This window comes from Oryx dammah, unplaced genomic scaffold (assembly GCF_014754425.2).
Source record: "Oryx dammah isolate SB20612 unplaced genomic scaffold, SCBI_Odam_1.1 HiC_scaffold_3, whole genome shotgun sequence".
NCBI classification, from domain to species: domain Eukaryota; kingdom Metazoa; phylum Chordata; class Mammalia; order Artiodactyla; family Bovidae; genus Oryx; species Oryx dammah.
The window spans coordinates 68,287,344-68,304,747 of record NW_024070187.1 but is presented as its reverse complement, the minus strand read 5'-3'; the positions used below and the strand labels follow the sequence as shown (position 1 = coordinate 68,304,747).

At 42.2% G+C, this 17,404-nt stretch overlaps 1 protein-coding gene across 1 annotated transcript in view; it reads left to right on the top strand.

The window, feature by feature from the left end:
* Nucleotides 1-359: 359 nt before the first annotated feature.
* Nucleotides 360-17,404, top strand: part of SCFD2 (sec1 family domain containing 2) — a 392,528-nt gene continuing 375,483 nt past the window's right edge. The window contains exon 1 of the mRNA XM_040238200.1: nt 360-1,320. Within this exon, the coding sequence (XP_040094134.1) occupies nt 483-1,320 (838 nt within the window). The 5' untranslated portion in view covers nt 360-482. The remainder of the gene's footprint in view (nt 1,321-17,404) is intronic.

Genomic DNA, 17,404 nt, shown 5'->3' with positions numbered 1-17,404 from the left:
AACAACAAAACCTCACAGTAGTTGGTTGTTTTTAATCTCTGGCTGCTCTTAATTTGGGCGAAGTGGCTGTACGTTTAAAGACGTGTTCAAATCCATGAAAAACATCATATTTCAAATTAGTTTTTATCACTCTTCAGATTTCTCAAGGAGCAGCGAAGGATAATCTGAGCAGAGAGGGAGAGGAGGACAAAATTCCTCAGCTCTTTCTTGAGCTCCTTCCCACTTCCACGAGCCTACCTTGGCAGGGAGGCTCGGAGCCCCGCCCATTTCGTCTCAGCCGTGAACAATTCTTCCGCGACGGATTTCCTCACTAGCCAATCACGCTCCGTAGCGTCATTACCTTGCGCCACACTGGACAAGTCAGAGGCCGCCCCACGTGTACTGTGTTGACTGTCAATGTCTCTTGAAGCTCAATTCCCGGAAGCTGTGAGTTCTGCAAGAAGTTCCTGCACTCGGTGCCCCGAGTCTGCGAATTCCCAATAATGAACACCCCAGGCGTGCTGTCCTTTACCCAGCAAGCCTGGGAGCAGGTGCTGGCCAAAGCGAAACGGGCCGTGGTCTACCTGGACGCCGCCTGCGCGGAGAGCCTGCACTGGGGCTGCGGGTCCTCTAGGCTGCTGGAGGCGGTGGGGAGCCCTGCGTGTTACCTGCGCGAGTTCGAGCCCGCCGCAGTTGGTGGCGGAGCCGAGCAGCCCAAGGCAGTGTTTGTGTTGAGCTCCCTGCTGAAAGGCCGAATCGTGGAGACCCTGCGGGACATCATCTGCCGAAGTCACTTCCAGTACTGTGTGGTGGTCACGGCTGTGAACCACGCAGTCCATCTTACGGCTAATCATGTGCCGGCGGCGGCAGCAGCCGAGTTGGAAGGGCAGCAGCCAGTGTTCGAGCAACTGGAGGAGAAGCTGTGTGAGTGGATGGGCAACATGAACTACACAGCTGAGGTGCTGCACATACCATTGTTACTTGCCCCTGTGGCTCCCCACCTTGCCCTGACTCCAGCTTTTGCTTCCCTTTTCCCACTGTTACCCCAGGATGTGCATATCCTCAACAGTGCCCGACCTGACAGAAGGAGGCTGGGAAGCCTGGCTGAGGTGGATGCCACTGCCCTGACCCCTGAGCTGCTGCTGCAGATTAGGTGCCTGGTATCAGGGCTCAGTTCCCTGTGTGAGCATTTAGGGGTACGAGAGGAGTGCTTTGCTGTAGGTTCCCTCAGTCGGATCATCGCTGCAGATCTGGCCAATTTTGCTCCTGCCAAGAACAGGAGGAAGACTGCCACAGGCAGGGCATCAGTAGTCTTTGTGGACAGAACGCTGGATCTCACAGGTAAGTGGCAGTTGCTATGAGGGGCTTCATAACCACTCTCCGAAGTGATTCAACCTATAATTAATTTACCTCTTTCTATGTGTCCCCGGTGGCTCAGACGGTAAAGAATCCTCCTGCAGTGCTGGAGACACGAGATGTGGGTCTGATTCCTGAGTGGGGAAGATCCCCTGGAAAAGGAAATGGCTACCCACTCCAATATTCTTGGCTGGAGAATCCCTGGAGAGGAGCCTGGCAGGCTACAGTCCATGGGGTTCCAAAGAGTTAGACATGACTGAGGGACTGACATTTTTTTGACTATGTGTCAGGTTAAGGAGACAAAGAAGAACTAAATAGACACAGTCCCTGATCTCACAGTTTATGGTCTAGAGGGGGTTAGAGACAAACAAATAGCAATTAAAATCAACTTATTAAATGCTGTAATGGATAAATACATCCTTAAGGTGTACTATTCTGTTAAAAACAACTGCATCTAGCCCAAAGATTGAAAAACTGGACTTATGCTGACATGGAGGAGAACTGTCCACCTGGGAACCTTTAGAAATGTGCAGATATGAGTATTCACAGCAATCCTTCATAAGAAGGCTTTAAGTGGTTGGAGAACTATTACCAGATGACCAAGTTGAAGGAAGCTGTACAACAAAACGTAAAAAATATTACAGAAAGTTGACTTTCAAATCTCTTTACATGAGTGTTAATGAGGCTGAACTTAAATTTCACCAGAAAGTGAGACTAAATAGACTTGTAGAAAATATTTTCAAGTGTTCATTGATTTATTCTTACCTCTTATTCTATTGAAGATTGAAAAGTGAAAGTGAAGTGGCTCAGTCCTGTCCGACTCTGCAACCCCATGGACTGAAGCCAATCAGGCTCCTCCGTCCATGGGATTTTCCAGGCAAGAGTGCTGGAGTGGATTGCCATTTCCTTCTCCAGGGAATCTTCCCAACCAGGAATTGAACCCGGGTCTCCCGCATTGCAGGCAGATGCTTAAGATTGGGTAGTCCCAAATTGTAATAATATTTATACACATAAGTAACAAATGGTACCCTTAATATGTTGTTGTTTAGTTCCCAAGTCATGTCCACCCCTTCTGCGACCCCATGGACAGTAGGCTGCCAGGTTCCTCTGTCCATGGAATTTCCCAGACAAGGATACTGGAGTGGGTTGCTATTGACTTCTCCAGGGCATGTTCCTGACCCAGGGTTTGAACCTGAGTCACCTGCTTGGCAGGCAGATTATCTACCACTGAGCCACCTGGGAAGCCCACCATTAAACAGGTGAAGGAAAAACACTTTCTCATACTTGACATGTGCATTACTTTCTTTTTTTTAAAAATAATATTTATTTTTATTATTTTTGGCTGTCCTGGGTCTTTGTTACTGTGTGAGCTTCTCTCTAGTTGTGGAGAGTGGGGTCTACTCTCTAGTTGCAGTCCGCGGGCTTCTCACGGTGGTGGCTTCTCTTGTTTCAGAGCATGAGCCACAGGACTTGCAAGCGTCAGTGGTTGTGGCACGTGGACTCAAGTGTTTGGTGGGTCCCTGGCTGTAAAACACAAGCTTAATAGTTGTGGCTTATGGATTTAGTTGCTCTGTGGCATGTGGGATCTTTCCAGATTAGGGATTGAATCCACTGCATTGGCAGGTGGATTCTTTACCACTTAACCACAAGAGAAACCCTTTGTATTTATTTTCAAAGGTCAATTTTATTGATCTCTAATTAGGTAAATGTATGGTTGCTGGTAGTACAGGCTGGAAACACCCAAGTTCAGGGATAATGATCAGGTAACTGATTTTGGTAAGCATTCCCTTCAGTAGATAAACAAAAATGTTTTAAACACCCTTCAATTCTTAGAGGATAAAAACACCTGATGAGTATATGCTTGTTGAGTTTTTGAGTCATGGTGTATACTGCTTATGCTTCTTTTACTTTTTGCCAAAAATGTGACATTTCAAATGTTCAGTTCAGTCACTCAGTTGTGTCTGACTCTTTGCGATCCCATGGACTTCAGTGTGCCAGGATTCCCTGTCTGTCACCAATTCCCAGAGCTTGCTCAAACTCATGTCCATTGAGTCCGTGATGCCATCCAATCATCTCATCTTCTGTTGTCCCCTTCTCCTCCTGCCCTCAATCTTTCCCAACATCAGGGTCTTATCCAGTGAGTCAGTTCTTTACATCAGGTGGCCAAAATATTGGAGTTTCAGCTTCAACAACAGTCCTTCCAATGAATATTCAGGACTGATTTCCTTTAGGATTGATTGGTTGGATCTCCTTGCAGTCCCAGGGACTCTCAAGAGTCTTCTCCAACACCCCAGTTCAAAAGCATCAATTTGTCAGTGCTCAGCTTTCTTCATAGTCCAACTCCCACATCCATACATGACTACTGAAAAACCATAGCTTTGACTAGATGAACCTTTGTTGGCAAAGTAAGGTCTCTGCTTTTCAATATGCTGTCTAGGTTGGTCATAGCTTTTCTTCCAAGGAGCAAGTGTCTTTTAATTTCATGGCTGCAGTCACCATCTGCAGTGATTTTGGAGCCCCCAAAATAAAGTCTGTCACTCTTTCAATTGTTCCCCGCCTATTTGCCATGAAGTGATGGGACTGGATGCCATGATCTTAGTTTTCTGAATGTTGAGTTTAAGCCAACTTTTTCACTCTCCTCTTTCATTTTCATCAAGAGGCTCTTTAGTTCCTCTTCACTTTCTGCCATAAGTGTGGTGTCATCTGTGTATCTGAGATTATTAATATTTCTCACAGCAATCTTGATTCCAGCTTGTGCTTCATCCAGCCAAACATTTCATATGGGATGTACTCTGCATAGAAGTAAAATACGCAGGGTCACAATATACAGCCTGATGTACTCCTTTCCCAGTTTGGAACCAGTCTGTTGTTCCATGTCCAGTTCTAACTGTTGCTTCTTGACCTGAATACGGATTTCTCAGGAGGCAAGTCAGGTGGTCTGGTATTGCCATCTCTTGAGGAAGTTTCCGCAGTTTGTTGTGATCCACACAGTGACATACTGTTGCATAAATCAAGCAAGGTCACTTCTCTCCCTGCCCTGCCCCAAGACTCCAGTTAGGCAGGCTTTAATGTCCTGGCCATCTAGCATCATAGCAACTACTTTTTTTATATAATATGCATCTCTTCCTTATATACGACTTCTAAATCCAGAAAAAAACAAGGAAAGCATAGCTTCTGCCCTCCGAAAGCTCCCAAAGCAAAGCTATTAGGAATGATTTAGAAAATAAGGGCATGTAGGAAGGCCTAAGTTGCCAAGCCTCCCGATCTCTCCATATTTACCCCTCAGATTTCTTGCTTTTTATCACTGAGAAAATATGAGCCATCAGGAAGCTTCTGTATCTTCCCATCACCAAATCTACCAACCTTTCTACATCTATAGCCACGTACGTCTCTCTCCTTCCTTCGTATTAAAATGAGATGTATTGTCTCTGCTACTATGTAGTGCCAACTTTTCCTCCTTTGCAGACTAGATCTTTTCCTTTCTCACTCCTTTCATAGACTGACTTCTTTCAAATATCCTCCCCCTTTCCTAGCTCATCATTTTTTAAAAATGTATTTTCTACCAGATTTTTCCCATTAGCATGCACACAGAACGGAACATCTTTCTTAACCCCTCCGGCTCCTGCAACTTCAGATTCATTTTTGCTCCATTTTACAGCAAACTAAAAAATTTGTCTATTCTTGCTATCTCTACAATCCTCTGCTCAGTTTTCCCTCGACTTCAGTTCTTTTAGGCTTTACTCTGCCTCAGTACTCCTCAGAAGTTTCCTCTGATCAAGATTTGGCCTGCATGTTGCCAAATCCAGTGTTCAATTATCAGGATTCATTTTAGTCAATCTCAAAGCATCATTTGTCACAGCAGAGTAGAGGATGCAAATAGTTTAAAAAATAAGATTAATACAGATATTAGAGAAATGCAGAAGATACACAGATAATGCAGTTTCTTGTGTAATCCCATCAGAACATAAAACTGATGCTTTATTTGCTTGCTCAGTCTTTCTGTCAAATCTGGGTACCTTAGCATTGTTTTCAAGATCACACATGACCTGCCTGTGTGTACTTCACCCACCTGAACCCTAAATGATCTCCCGTCGCACACAGCTTTCTTGGCACACAGGCCACCTCGCTCTTCCTCAACATACCAAGTGTGTCCCAGCCTCAGGGCCTTTGAAGTTCTTCTGCAGCTCAGCTTGGAATGTTCTTCCTTTAGGTATCTGCATGGCTTTCTCGCTCACTTCCTTCTCAGACAACCCTTCCCTGACCATTTTCTAGAGACATTCTCTAAACGTTGGTTGTTTATTGCCTATCTCCTCACATTTGAATGGAAGCTCCTGAGGGGAGGGGCTCCATTTTGTTTAACTATTTATTAACTAGCAGTCGGAAGAGTGTCTTGAAAATAGTAGGTACTCAATAAGTATTTATTGAAGGACTGGATGAGTGTACAGGTGAATTAAAGGTTGCTGTTATTTGGATATTCAGTGAGGTTAATATACTCATTTTTTGTGATAGAAAATACTTTTGAGATTCCTAAGTTGCATCATTAGTCATTCACAAATAAAGTGGAAATATACTAGGGCACGCATTTTCTGAATATTCTAAAATTTGACAATTTGGGGCTATGATAGTATTTGAGAAAGGAAATAATTACTATTCATATTTATGTGATTAACAGATAAAAATCACTTCTACATTACCTTATTTGATCTTCTCAACAAATTAGGTGAGTTATTTATCATTTCAGGAATAAGAAATTGAGGCTCTGAAGTTTCTCTTTACTGGAAAAAAGAAAAGCAGAAACATTAAGTAGTAGGCCAGATGTGACAGGACTGCTCCAATATTTTCATAAATGTCCATGTTCAGCAACTTTTGTTTTCTGAGTTATCAGTGTTGTTAGTGTAAAGCCCTCATTTTTCTCCTGTATTTGTTTAGGATCCTTCTGCCAGTAGGTGGGCTTCCTGGGTGTTCTTTAATTTGGTGAAGGTACTCAGCAGGAAATTGGTGTGGGAGAAAACATTTTAGGTCCATAAGATCATGTGAAAGACTAGGAGAGCATAGCTTTAGCGACAAGCAAAATAGCAATTAAAATCAACTAATTAAATGCTGTAATGGGTAAGTACATCCCTAATGTGCACTGTCCTGTTAAAAAAAGCAACTGCATCTAGCCAAAGATTGAAAACTGGACTTACACTGACGTGGAAGAGAACTGTCCACCTGGGAACCTTTTAGAAATGTGTAGATACCAGTATTCACAACAATCCTTCATAAGAAGGATTTAAGTTGTTGGAGAACTGTTAACAGATGACCAAACTGAGGGAAGCTGTACAACAAAACACGAAAATAACTGAAATACTACAGACAGTTGACTTTCAAGTTTGAAAGGGGCATTGTTCAAAGGGAGCAAATAGAAAAGTTTCTCTGGGTAGATTCAAGGCAACAAACAGGTAAAAGAGAAAGAAAAATCAATCTAGTTTGTCCAGGGCTTATGAGGAACCGTGAAAGTATTATTTTCAATAGCATGCTGAGAGAAATATGCAATGTGATGACAGAGCAATGAGAGTGAACCTTGGAAAGTTTCTTGAGATATTTCCCAGTTCAGTTCAGTTCAGTTCAGTCACTCAGTCGTGTCCGACTCTCTGCGACCCCATGAATCGCAGCACGCCAGGCCTCCCTGTTCGTCACCATCTCCGGGAGTTCACTCAGACTCACGTCCATCGAGTCCGTGATGCCATCCAGCCATCTCATCCTCAGTCGTCCCCTTCTCCTCCTGCCCCCAACCCCTCCCAGCATCAAAGTCTTTTCCAATGAGTCAACTTTTCGCATGAGGTGGCCAAAGTATTGGAGTTTCAGCTTTAGCATCATTCCTTCCAAAGAAATCTCAGGGTTGATGTCCTTCAGAATGGACTGGTTGGATCTCCTTGCAGTCCAAGGGACTCTCAAGAGTCTTCTCCAACACCACAGTTCAAAAGCATCAATTCTTCGGCCCTCAGCCTTCTTCACAGTCCAACTCTCACATCCATACATGACCACAGGAAAAACCATGGCCTTGACTAGATGGACCTTATCGGCAAAGTAATGTCTCTGCTTTTGAATATACTATCTAGGTTGCTCATAACTTTTCTTCCAAGAGGTAAGCGTCTTTTAATTTTATGTCTGCAGTCACCATCTGCAGTGATTTTGGAGCCCCGAAAAATAAAGTCTGACACTGTTTCCACTGTTTCCTCATCTATTTCCCATGAAGTGATGGGACCGGATGCCATGATCTTCGTTTTCTGAATGTTGAGCTTTAGGCCAACTTTTTCGCTCTCCTCTTTCACTTTCATCAAGAGGCTTTTTAGCTCCTCTTCACTTTCTGCCATAAGGGTGGTGTTATCTGCATATCTGAGGTTATTGGTATTTCTCCCAGCAATCTTGATTCCAGCTTGTGTTTCTTCCAGCCCAGCATTTCTCATGATGTACTCTGCATATAAGTTAAATAAGCAGGGTGACAATTTACAGCCTTGACGTACTCCTTTTCCCATTTGGAACCAGTCTGTTGTTCCATGTCCATTTCTAACTGTTGTTTTTCCTGACCTGCATACAGATTTCTCAAGAGGCAGGTTAGGTGGTCTGGGATTCCCATCTCTTTCAGAATTTTCCACAGTTGATTGTGATCCACACAGTCAAAGGCTTTGGCATAGTCAATAAAGCAGAAATAGATGTTTTTCTGGAACTCTCTTGCTTTTTCCATGATCCAGTGGATGTTGGCAATTTTATCTCTAGTTCCTCTGCCTTTTCTAAAACCAGCTTGAACATCAGGAGGCTCACGGTTCACATATTGCTGAAGCCTGGCTTGGAGAATTTTGAGCATTACTTAAATAGTGTGTGAGATGAGTGCAATTGTGTGGTAGTTTGAGCATTCTTTGGCATTGCCTTTCTTTGGAATTGGAATGAAAACTGACCTTTTCCAGTCCTGTGGCCATTACTGAGTTTTCCAAATTTGTTGGCATATTGAGTGCAGCACTTTTTCACAGCATCATCTTTCAGGATTTGAAACAGCTCAACTGGAATTCCATCACCTCCACTAGCTTTGTTCGTAGTGATGCTTTCTAAGGCCCACTTCACTTCACATTCCAAGATGTCTGGCTCTAGATTAGTGATCACATCACCATGATTATCTGGGTCGTGAAGATCTTTTTTGTACAGTTCTTCCGTGTATTCTTGCCACCTCTTCTTAATATCTTCTGCTTCTGTTAAGTCCATACCATTTCTGTCCTTTATCGAGCCCATCTTTGCATGAAATGTTCCCTTGGTATCCCTAATTTTCTTGAAGAGATCTCTAGTCTTTCCCATTCTGTTGTTTTCCTCTATTTTTTTGCATTGATCGCTGAAGAAGGCTTTCTTATCTCTTCTTGCTATTCTCTGGAACTCTGCATTCAGATGCTTATATCTTTCCTTTTCTCCTTTGTTTTTTGCTTCTCTTCTTTTCACAGCTATTTGTAAGGCCTCCCCAGACAGCCATTGTGCTTTTTTGCGTTTCTTTTCCATGGGGATGGTCTTGATCCCTGTCTCCTGTACACCGTCACGAACCTCATTCCACAGTTCATCAGGCATTCTATCTATCAGATCTAGGCCCTTAAATCTATTTCTCACTTCCACTGTATAATCATAAGGGATTTGATTTAGGTCGTACCTGAATGGTCTAGCGGTTTTCCCTACTTTCTTCAATTTAAGTCTGAACTTGGTAATAAGGAGTTCATGATCTGAGCCACAGTCAGCTCCTGGTCTTGTTTTTGTTGACTGTATAGAGCTTCTCCATCTTTGGCTGCATAGAATATAATCAATCTGATTTCTATGTTGACCATCTGGTGATGTCCACGTGTAGAGTCTTCTCTTGTGTTGTTGGAAGAGGGTGTTTGCTATGACCATTGCGTTCTCTTGGCAGAACTCTAATAATCTTTGCCCTGCTTCATTCTGCATTCCAAGGCCAAATTTGCCTGTTACTCCAGGTGTTTCTTGACTTCCTACTTTTGCATTCCAGTCCCCTATAATGAAAAGGACATCTTTTTGGGGTGTTAGTTCTAAAAAGTCTTGTAGGTCTTCATAAAACCATTCAACTTCAGCTTCTTCAGCATTACTGGTTGGGGCATAGACTTGGATAACTGTGATATTGAATGGTTTGCCTTGGAGACGAACAGAGATCATTCTGTCGTTTTTGAGATTGCATCCAAGTACTGCATTTCGGACTCTTTTATTGACCATGATGGCTACTCCATTTCTTCTGAGGGATTCCTGCCCGCAGTAGTAGATATAATGGTCATCTGAGTTAAATTCATCCATTCCAGTCCATTTTAGTTCACTGATTCCTAGAATGTCAACGTTCACCCTTGCCGTCTCTTGTTTGACCACTTCCAATTTGCCTTGATTCATGGACCTGACATTCCAGGTTCCTATGCAATATTGCTCTTTATAGCATCGGACTTTGCTTCTATCACCAGTCGCATCCACAGCTGGGTATTGTTTTTGCTTTGGCTCCATCCCTTCATTCTTTCTGGAGTTATTTCTCCACTGATCTCCAGTAGCATATTGGGCACCCACTGACCTGGGGAGTTCCTCTTTTGGTATCCTATCATATTGCCTTTTCATACTGTTCATGGGGTTCTCAAGGCAAGAATACTGAAGTGGCTTGCCATTCCCTTCTCCAGTGGACCACGCTCTGTCAGATATTTCCCAAGTATGTTTAAAATGATAAGGACTCTGTTTCCTTCCTGAAGAGTTCATTTGAAAAGCACCAGGTGAGGCTCAGCCAGGTAGTTTCTATGCATTGAGGAAAGCACTCCCAGGCCCGGGTAAGGGAGCTCAAGTTAGGTGAGATCTCCTGAGTGGGAGAGATCACCTGCCTAGGGTAGCAGGTGATAGCAGGAATGCCGTGGTGGGAGAGGGGGTCAAGGGAAGCCAGAATGTGTGGCATAACGGTGTCCCTGGGGCCCAGCATATTTACCTCTACTGGGGCCTGGAACCAAGTTCGAAACCTATCGACTTTGGCAGAGTGTAGCCAAGAAAGTTTCACTGATCTACAGAAAATTATGACAATGCTCTCCTTCAGAAGGGATCAAATTATTGCTGGCTGATAGAGGGAAGATTTTGGAGGAGAGATTCTGATTGGAACAAATTTGTTGCTATAGTCCTAATAACTTATAAATTAAAATCTATTTAATGGATGTGTTTGTGGTAATCATCCAAACTATCTTCCAAATAATCAGTTTATTGGTTCATTTATGTCTAAGATGTTTCAAGATAGTGTTGCAATTTCATATTGATAATTCTTAGGACTGATTTTCAGCTGGTATACAGTGGTATTGGCAAACTTGTTTTTTAAAGACTGAAATACGTCTGTGCGTGTCTGTTCAGTCACTTCAGTCTTGGCAAATCCATAGACTGTAGCCCACCAGGCCCTTCTGTCCATAAGATTCTCCAGGCAAGCATACTGGAGCGGGTTGCCGTGCCCTCCTCCAGGGAATCTTCTCAGCCCAGGAACTGAACCCACGTCTCTTGCATCTCCTGCAGTGGCAGGTCGATTCTTTATCACTGAACCACCTGGGAATCCCAGATATGCTTGTACTAGTAAGTAAAGAGAAATCCTCTACTTGGCGAGACCACAACTCACTTAATACTGTTGCTTGGTAGAGGTAAGTGATAGGGCCTAAGACAGTGGGGGTGCTGAGGGTACTGAGGCCGCAGAAGGAATTCATGCTGGTAATGATGATTGTAGAGAAGCAACACATGTCCTTTGTTCCACAGTGGCCCAAAACTGGCTGGGGTGGTAAGGTAAGTGGAGTTGGTGGCATTACTTTTGGCCCAGGTGCTTTCCAACCTTGATCTAGGCTCTGACATCCAGGAACATACCTGATCATCATGCTTATCTTTTTTTTTTTTCAGTTGATCTGTCCTGGCTGCAGCAAGCATAGGGAGCTGGGGAGCTCATGACTTGTTTTAAGAATTTATTGTGAACTTCCCTATTTGTCCAGTTGCTGGGATTCTGAGTTCCTAGTGCAGGGTTTGATCTCTGGTCAGGGAAGTGGATCCCACATGCCACCTGGGGTAGCCAAATAAATAAAAAATAAATATTACAAAAAAAAAGAATTTGTTGTGACAAGAATTTTGATGTAGTTTCTTACATCAAATTGCAGCTTTGATTGGGGCATTGTTTAGCTAAGGATAGCTGCAGCATGTAGAAGATTGCACCAACAATTTCTAAAAATCAAAAGGTAACTGGAAATCATCAGAATGATTTGAATCTGATATGAATTTCAATTTAAATTACATATGACAGCGATTTTCGTATAGTGACCAAAAGAAAATCCATTTTCAGTTGTTGGTTTAAATGTTAATTTATATACATAGTGTATTAAAATGTTATTTGTTGTTGAATATTTTGGTTGCTGTTCTTGACACTTTACCATTAGAAGATATATATGCATATGTGTATGTTCTTCTTAGATGTAAAATTGATGCTACCCAAAATAACACAAATAACCTCCAGTAGTTCATAAATACTCCACAGTGTTAATGTCATGCTTAGAAATATAGAGAAGCTTCTCATCTTTTTGTCATCATCTTTGCTGAAAGTAATGTCACTTTGTCTAATGGTTGCTTTATTTTTTTCGGTAAACAGTAATTGAGTGCCTGCTATGTGCCAGGTGTTGTTCAGGCTTAGGGGAACACTGGTGAACAAGATAGACACATTCTTTGATCCCCTGAAGCAGTCAATATGCTCTCAGGGCTGAAAAATAGAGTAAGTTTTTTGTAATTGTTTGAGAAGTTATTGTAGTTGTTTGAGAAGACCCCCAGTGTCTGTTACTGTGATTTTGGTGTACCTTTACCACATCTGGACCACACAGAAGCTTGTCTGCAGTATTCTTCAGACATGTTTGCATAGGGAATTTCAAGACAAACTTCTATGGACCGTTCTGGCTTCTGATTTTGTTTCAAGGGACAGTTAAAAAGGTAGACATGATTTATGAATATCAGATTTGAGTCTGTTTTTTTCTTTTTCGTAATATTTTTTGGCTCTTTTCAGATGGGCTAGAGTGCTTTGTTGATTATTTACAGGTTCAAGATTAAAAGATAAGAGGGATCCGTAACTCTGGGAATTAAATTTCCTTTCTTGGTTCAATTCTTTTGAATTTTAGTTTCATGTAAACTTTTAAATTAAATCCATCCAGTTAAAGATTAACTCCCAATCCAATGGGTGGGTCTTAATCCTTGGATTAGGATTTATTGGTTCATTCAAGATGTGGTTGCATATTGTTTTATTAAAGTCTTAAAATTTGAGACTATTCATAATTGCTAACCTTTGGGATCATACTACTTTTCTCAGCACCGTACATACATGTTATTCAGTTGCTAAGTCGAATCCGACTCTTTGGGATCCCATGGACTGCAACATGCCAGGCTTCCCTGTCCTTCCCTATTTCTCAGAATTTGCTCAAACTCATGTCCATTGAGTCAGTGATGCCATCCAACCATCTCATCCTCTTTTGCCCCCTTCTCCTCTTGCCCTCAATCTTTCCCAGCTTTGGAGTCTTATCTAGGGAGTCTGTTGTTCCCATCAGGTGGCCAAAGCATTGGAGCTTTAGTTTTAGCGTCTGTCTTTCCAGTGAGTATTCAGGGTTGATTTCCTTTAGAATTGACTGGTTTGATCTCCTTGCTGTACAAGGGATAAATTCAGTTAATTTGTATGACAAGTCTTCTACAATTATCCCCATTTTATAGATGAGAAAACAGAGACATGGAAGAGTTAAGGAACTCACCCAAGATCACACAGCTAGTAAGTGGGAGAGTTGGGGTTTGAACCTTGGCAACTTGCTCCAGAGCCTGTGCTCATAATCTCTCTCACATGAAAGGCTATTCTTGTCCTGGATAGTAGAGATGAAGCTGATGTGGTCTCTAGAAGCTAGCAGCCTCAGAGACTCAGCACAGTTGTTGGACTCTGGTGCTGCTTTAGTGTTTAGAAAAGTTATTTATTCTTTTCCCCCACATCTGGTTTTCCACAAAATGTAAAATAACCAACCAATATCTTTATTTTGGAGAGGGAAATGGCAACCCACTCCAATATTCTTGCCTGGAGAATACCATGAACAGAGGAGCCTGGTGGGATACAGTCCATGGAATCGGAAGAGTTGGACATGACTTAGTGACTAAACCACCACCACCATCTTTATTTTAGGGTTCAGAGGATATTGTTTAAAATCAGCATAGGTAATGAGAACAATTGAGAAGCCATGTAAGGCTCCAACTAGGTTGCGAGTGTTAGATCTAGACCGGTGTAATAAATTCAAGACTTAGCTCAGTGACTTACCTGCTGTTTGGTTCTCATTGAGCTTTTTGAGGGATTTTTCATTTGTAAATGGGGGAAATTATGACCATAAAGTACTGTTGGAAAAATATAAAATCATCCATCCATTTACTTATTCAATATATAACTAATACAGTAGATAAGAGATTAAAAAGGGATAGTGTTTCCATTTTAGATAGCATAGCTAGGGAAGACCTCTCTGAGGATGTGACGTTTGAGCAGAGAATGACAGGAAAGGGGAAATAGGATGTGTGACAGCCTTGGTATAGAACATATAAGACCCAGGTACAGAACAGGAAAGACCGAGCTATCGAATACGTAACACCCAGGGAATGGCAAGTGCAGAGGACCTGAGGTGGGAAGATGCTGGACGTGTTTGAGGAGTCCAGTGTGGCTTCCTTCAGCTTGCCCTGCAAGCAAGGAGGGCAGTGAGAGGAGATGAAGTTGGAGAGAGAGAGGCAGAAGGACAAGACAGAGTAAAAACCTGGATAGGACGGGAAAGTTGGAGGGTTTTGAGCTGTGATGTGACATGCTCACGTTTACATTCCACAGGATCACATAAGTTAGGAGTGAGGGGATTGAGGCAGATCCGCAATACATAGTAGCTGCTGCCACTCTCTAGGGTGTGTAATAGGCATGCGTGGCAGTCATAATGGCCTTAGCCCTGCCCTTCCTAGTCATAAGTCTTTGAGTGAGTTTCAACTTATAGGTCTCAGTTTCTTGATCTGTGAATTGAGAATAACAGGGTAAAATAAGTTAACAGGTCCAGCTCCTAAAATAGTGCCTGGTGCATGATGGGGAAAATGTTAGTTATTACCATTATTAATTAATGACATGCCTTTAAAATGATTTAATGTCTTTGAAATGTATGTTTTCCCCTTCAATATAAGGCTAAGACTGTAAGTATAAGAATAATTTGCCATACATATAACCCAGAAGAATTCTACTACCTAACCTATTATCTGCCACTAAAGTAAATGAGGGCTAAAGAATTGATGCTTTCAAATTATGGTGCTAGAGAAGACTCTTAAGAGTTCCTTGGACAGCAAGGAGATCAAACTAGTCAATCCTAGAGGAAATCAACCCTGAATATTCATTGGAAAGATTGATGCTGAAGCTCCAATACTTTGGCCACCTGATGTGAAGAGCCAACTTATTGGAAAAGACCAGGATGCTGGGAAAGATTGAGGGCAAGAGGAGAAGGGGGCGACAGAGGATGAGATGGTTGGATGGCATCATTAACTCAGTGGATGAGTTTGAGCACGGTCTGGGAGATGGTGAAGGACAGGGAAGCCTGGCGTGCTGCAGTCCATGGGGCTATAAATAGTTGGACGCGACTTAGCAACTGAAAAACAACAGCAAACTAAATGAGAGTTGGTTAGAATTAACCATTTGTCAGGAACTATATTCTATGCTATTTTGGGTGTTAGTATATAATATTTTAAGGATGTAAATAATACTTTGGTTCTGTAAAAAGAGCTATTAGCTACTGAACCTTAAGAAAATTAAGTACCTTGACTTCTCATATTGAAGAGTTTCTAGATTAGTTTCTAGATTTGCTGAGAGTTTTTGTTATAATTTGCTGAGAGTGTAATTAATTGAGACTTGCTAAAGTCCCCTGTGCTTGCATAGGGAGGAGGAATATCAACTAGACTGTAGGAGCTAAAGAAGTTAAGAAAGGCAGAACACGTAGACAACTTGTTTGTACCATGTGTCTAAGAACGGCAGGTGACAGATGAGAATAACTTAGGGGCAAGACTCTGATTTGGGGCACTGAATTCAAAGAAAAGTTATTGTGGTGATGAGGAGAAGTTTTTAAATTATTGAGAAGGTTACTAGTGGAAAGTGAAATTCATGATGCTGTGGGGGTAATCTAGTATCTCCATTCCAGGGTTAAAGATAGGATTCACTTAGAGACTTTTGACTCTCCTGTGGGTCTCAGGGCCACTAATAGTCACTAGGCATTCATTCAGCAAGTATTTAATGACTAAGTTATAGTCTGAGTGCTGGGGAGACAACCATAAACCATAGAAAACATAAATAAGATGTGGTTCCCTCCACCCCTGATAAGTGAATATTTTTCTGGTGGAATAAGAACTCTTCTTTAACAGCAGAAGTCCCCTTCAAAGCACTCATACCGGTTGTGTCGTGAGTCACATTTATGGCTCTTTTTTTTCTTTAATAGTGTGGTTATCTGCCTCCATGTTTGAGTTCTTTCTCTGTAATTTACAGCATATATAATTTTGAGCAAGTGACTTAAACTGAATCCTCTGCTGTGTCATTGAGCATAATAATACCTGTGTATTAGAGTTGTTTTAAGAATTAAGTGGATAATAAATGTATAGTATGGAAGTTAACTTCTGGTACATCATCAGGTCTCAATCAGTTCAATTCAGTCACTCATTCGTGTCCGACTCTTTGAACCCCATGAACCACAGCATGCCAGGCCTTCCTATCCATCACCAACTGCTGGAGTCCACCCAAACCTATGTTCATTGAGTTGGTGATGCCATCCAACCATCTCATCCTCTGTCGTCCCCTTCTCCTCCTGCCCTCAGTCTTTCCCAGCATCAGGGTCTTTTCCAGTGAGTCAGCTTTTCACATCAGGTGGCCAAAGTATTGGAGTTTCAGCTTCAACATCAGTCCTTCCAATGAAAACTCAGGGCTGATCTCCTTTAGGATGGACTGGTTGGATCTCCTTGCAGTCCAGGGGACTCTCAAAAGTCTTCTCCAACACCATAGTTCAAAAGCATCAATTCTTCGGTGGTCAGCTTTCTTTATAGTCCAACTCCAACATCCATACATGACTACTGGAAAAACCGTGGCCTTGACTAGATGGACATTTGTTGACAAAGTAATGTCTCTGCTTTTTAATATGCTATCTAGGTTGGCCAAAACTTTCCTTCCAAGGAGTAAGCATCTTTTAATTTCATGGCTGCAATCACCATCTGCAGTGATTTTGGAGCCCCCCAAAATAAATGCAGCCACTGTTTCCACCGTTTCCCCATCTATTTGCCATGAAGTAATGGGACCGGATGCCATGATCTTAGTTTTCTGAATGTTGAGCTTTAAGCCAACTTCTTTGCTTTCCTCTTTCACTTTCATCAAGAGGGTCTTTAGTTCTTCACTTTCTGCCATAAGGGTGGTATCATCAGCATATCTGAGGTTATTGATATTTCCCTGCAATCTTGGTTCCAGCTTGTGCTTCCTCCAGCCCAGCATTTCTCATGATGTACTCTGCATATAAGTTAAATAACCAGGGTGACAATATACACCCTTGACGTACTCCTTTTCTGATTTGGAACCAGGCTGTTGTTCCATGTCCAGTTCTAACTCTTGCTTCCTGACCTGCATACAGGTTTCTCAAGAGGCAGGTTAGGTGGTCTGCTATTCTCATCTTCTTCATAATTTTTCACAGTTTATTGTGATCCACACAGTCAAAGGCTTTGGCATAGTCAATAACGCAGAAATAAATGTTTTTCTGGAACTTCCTTGCTTTTTCAATGATCCAGCGGATGTTGACAATTTGATCTCTGGTTCGTTCCTCTACCTTTTCTAAAACCAGCTTGAACATCTGGAAGTTCATGGTTCACGTATTGCTGAAGCCTGGCTTGGAGAATTTTGAGCATTACTTAAATAGTGTGTGAGATGAGTGCAATTGTGTGGTAGTTTGAGCATTCTTTGGCATTGCCTTTCTTTGGGATTGGAATGAAAACAGACCTTTTCCAGTCCTAT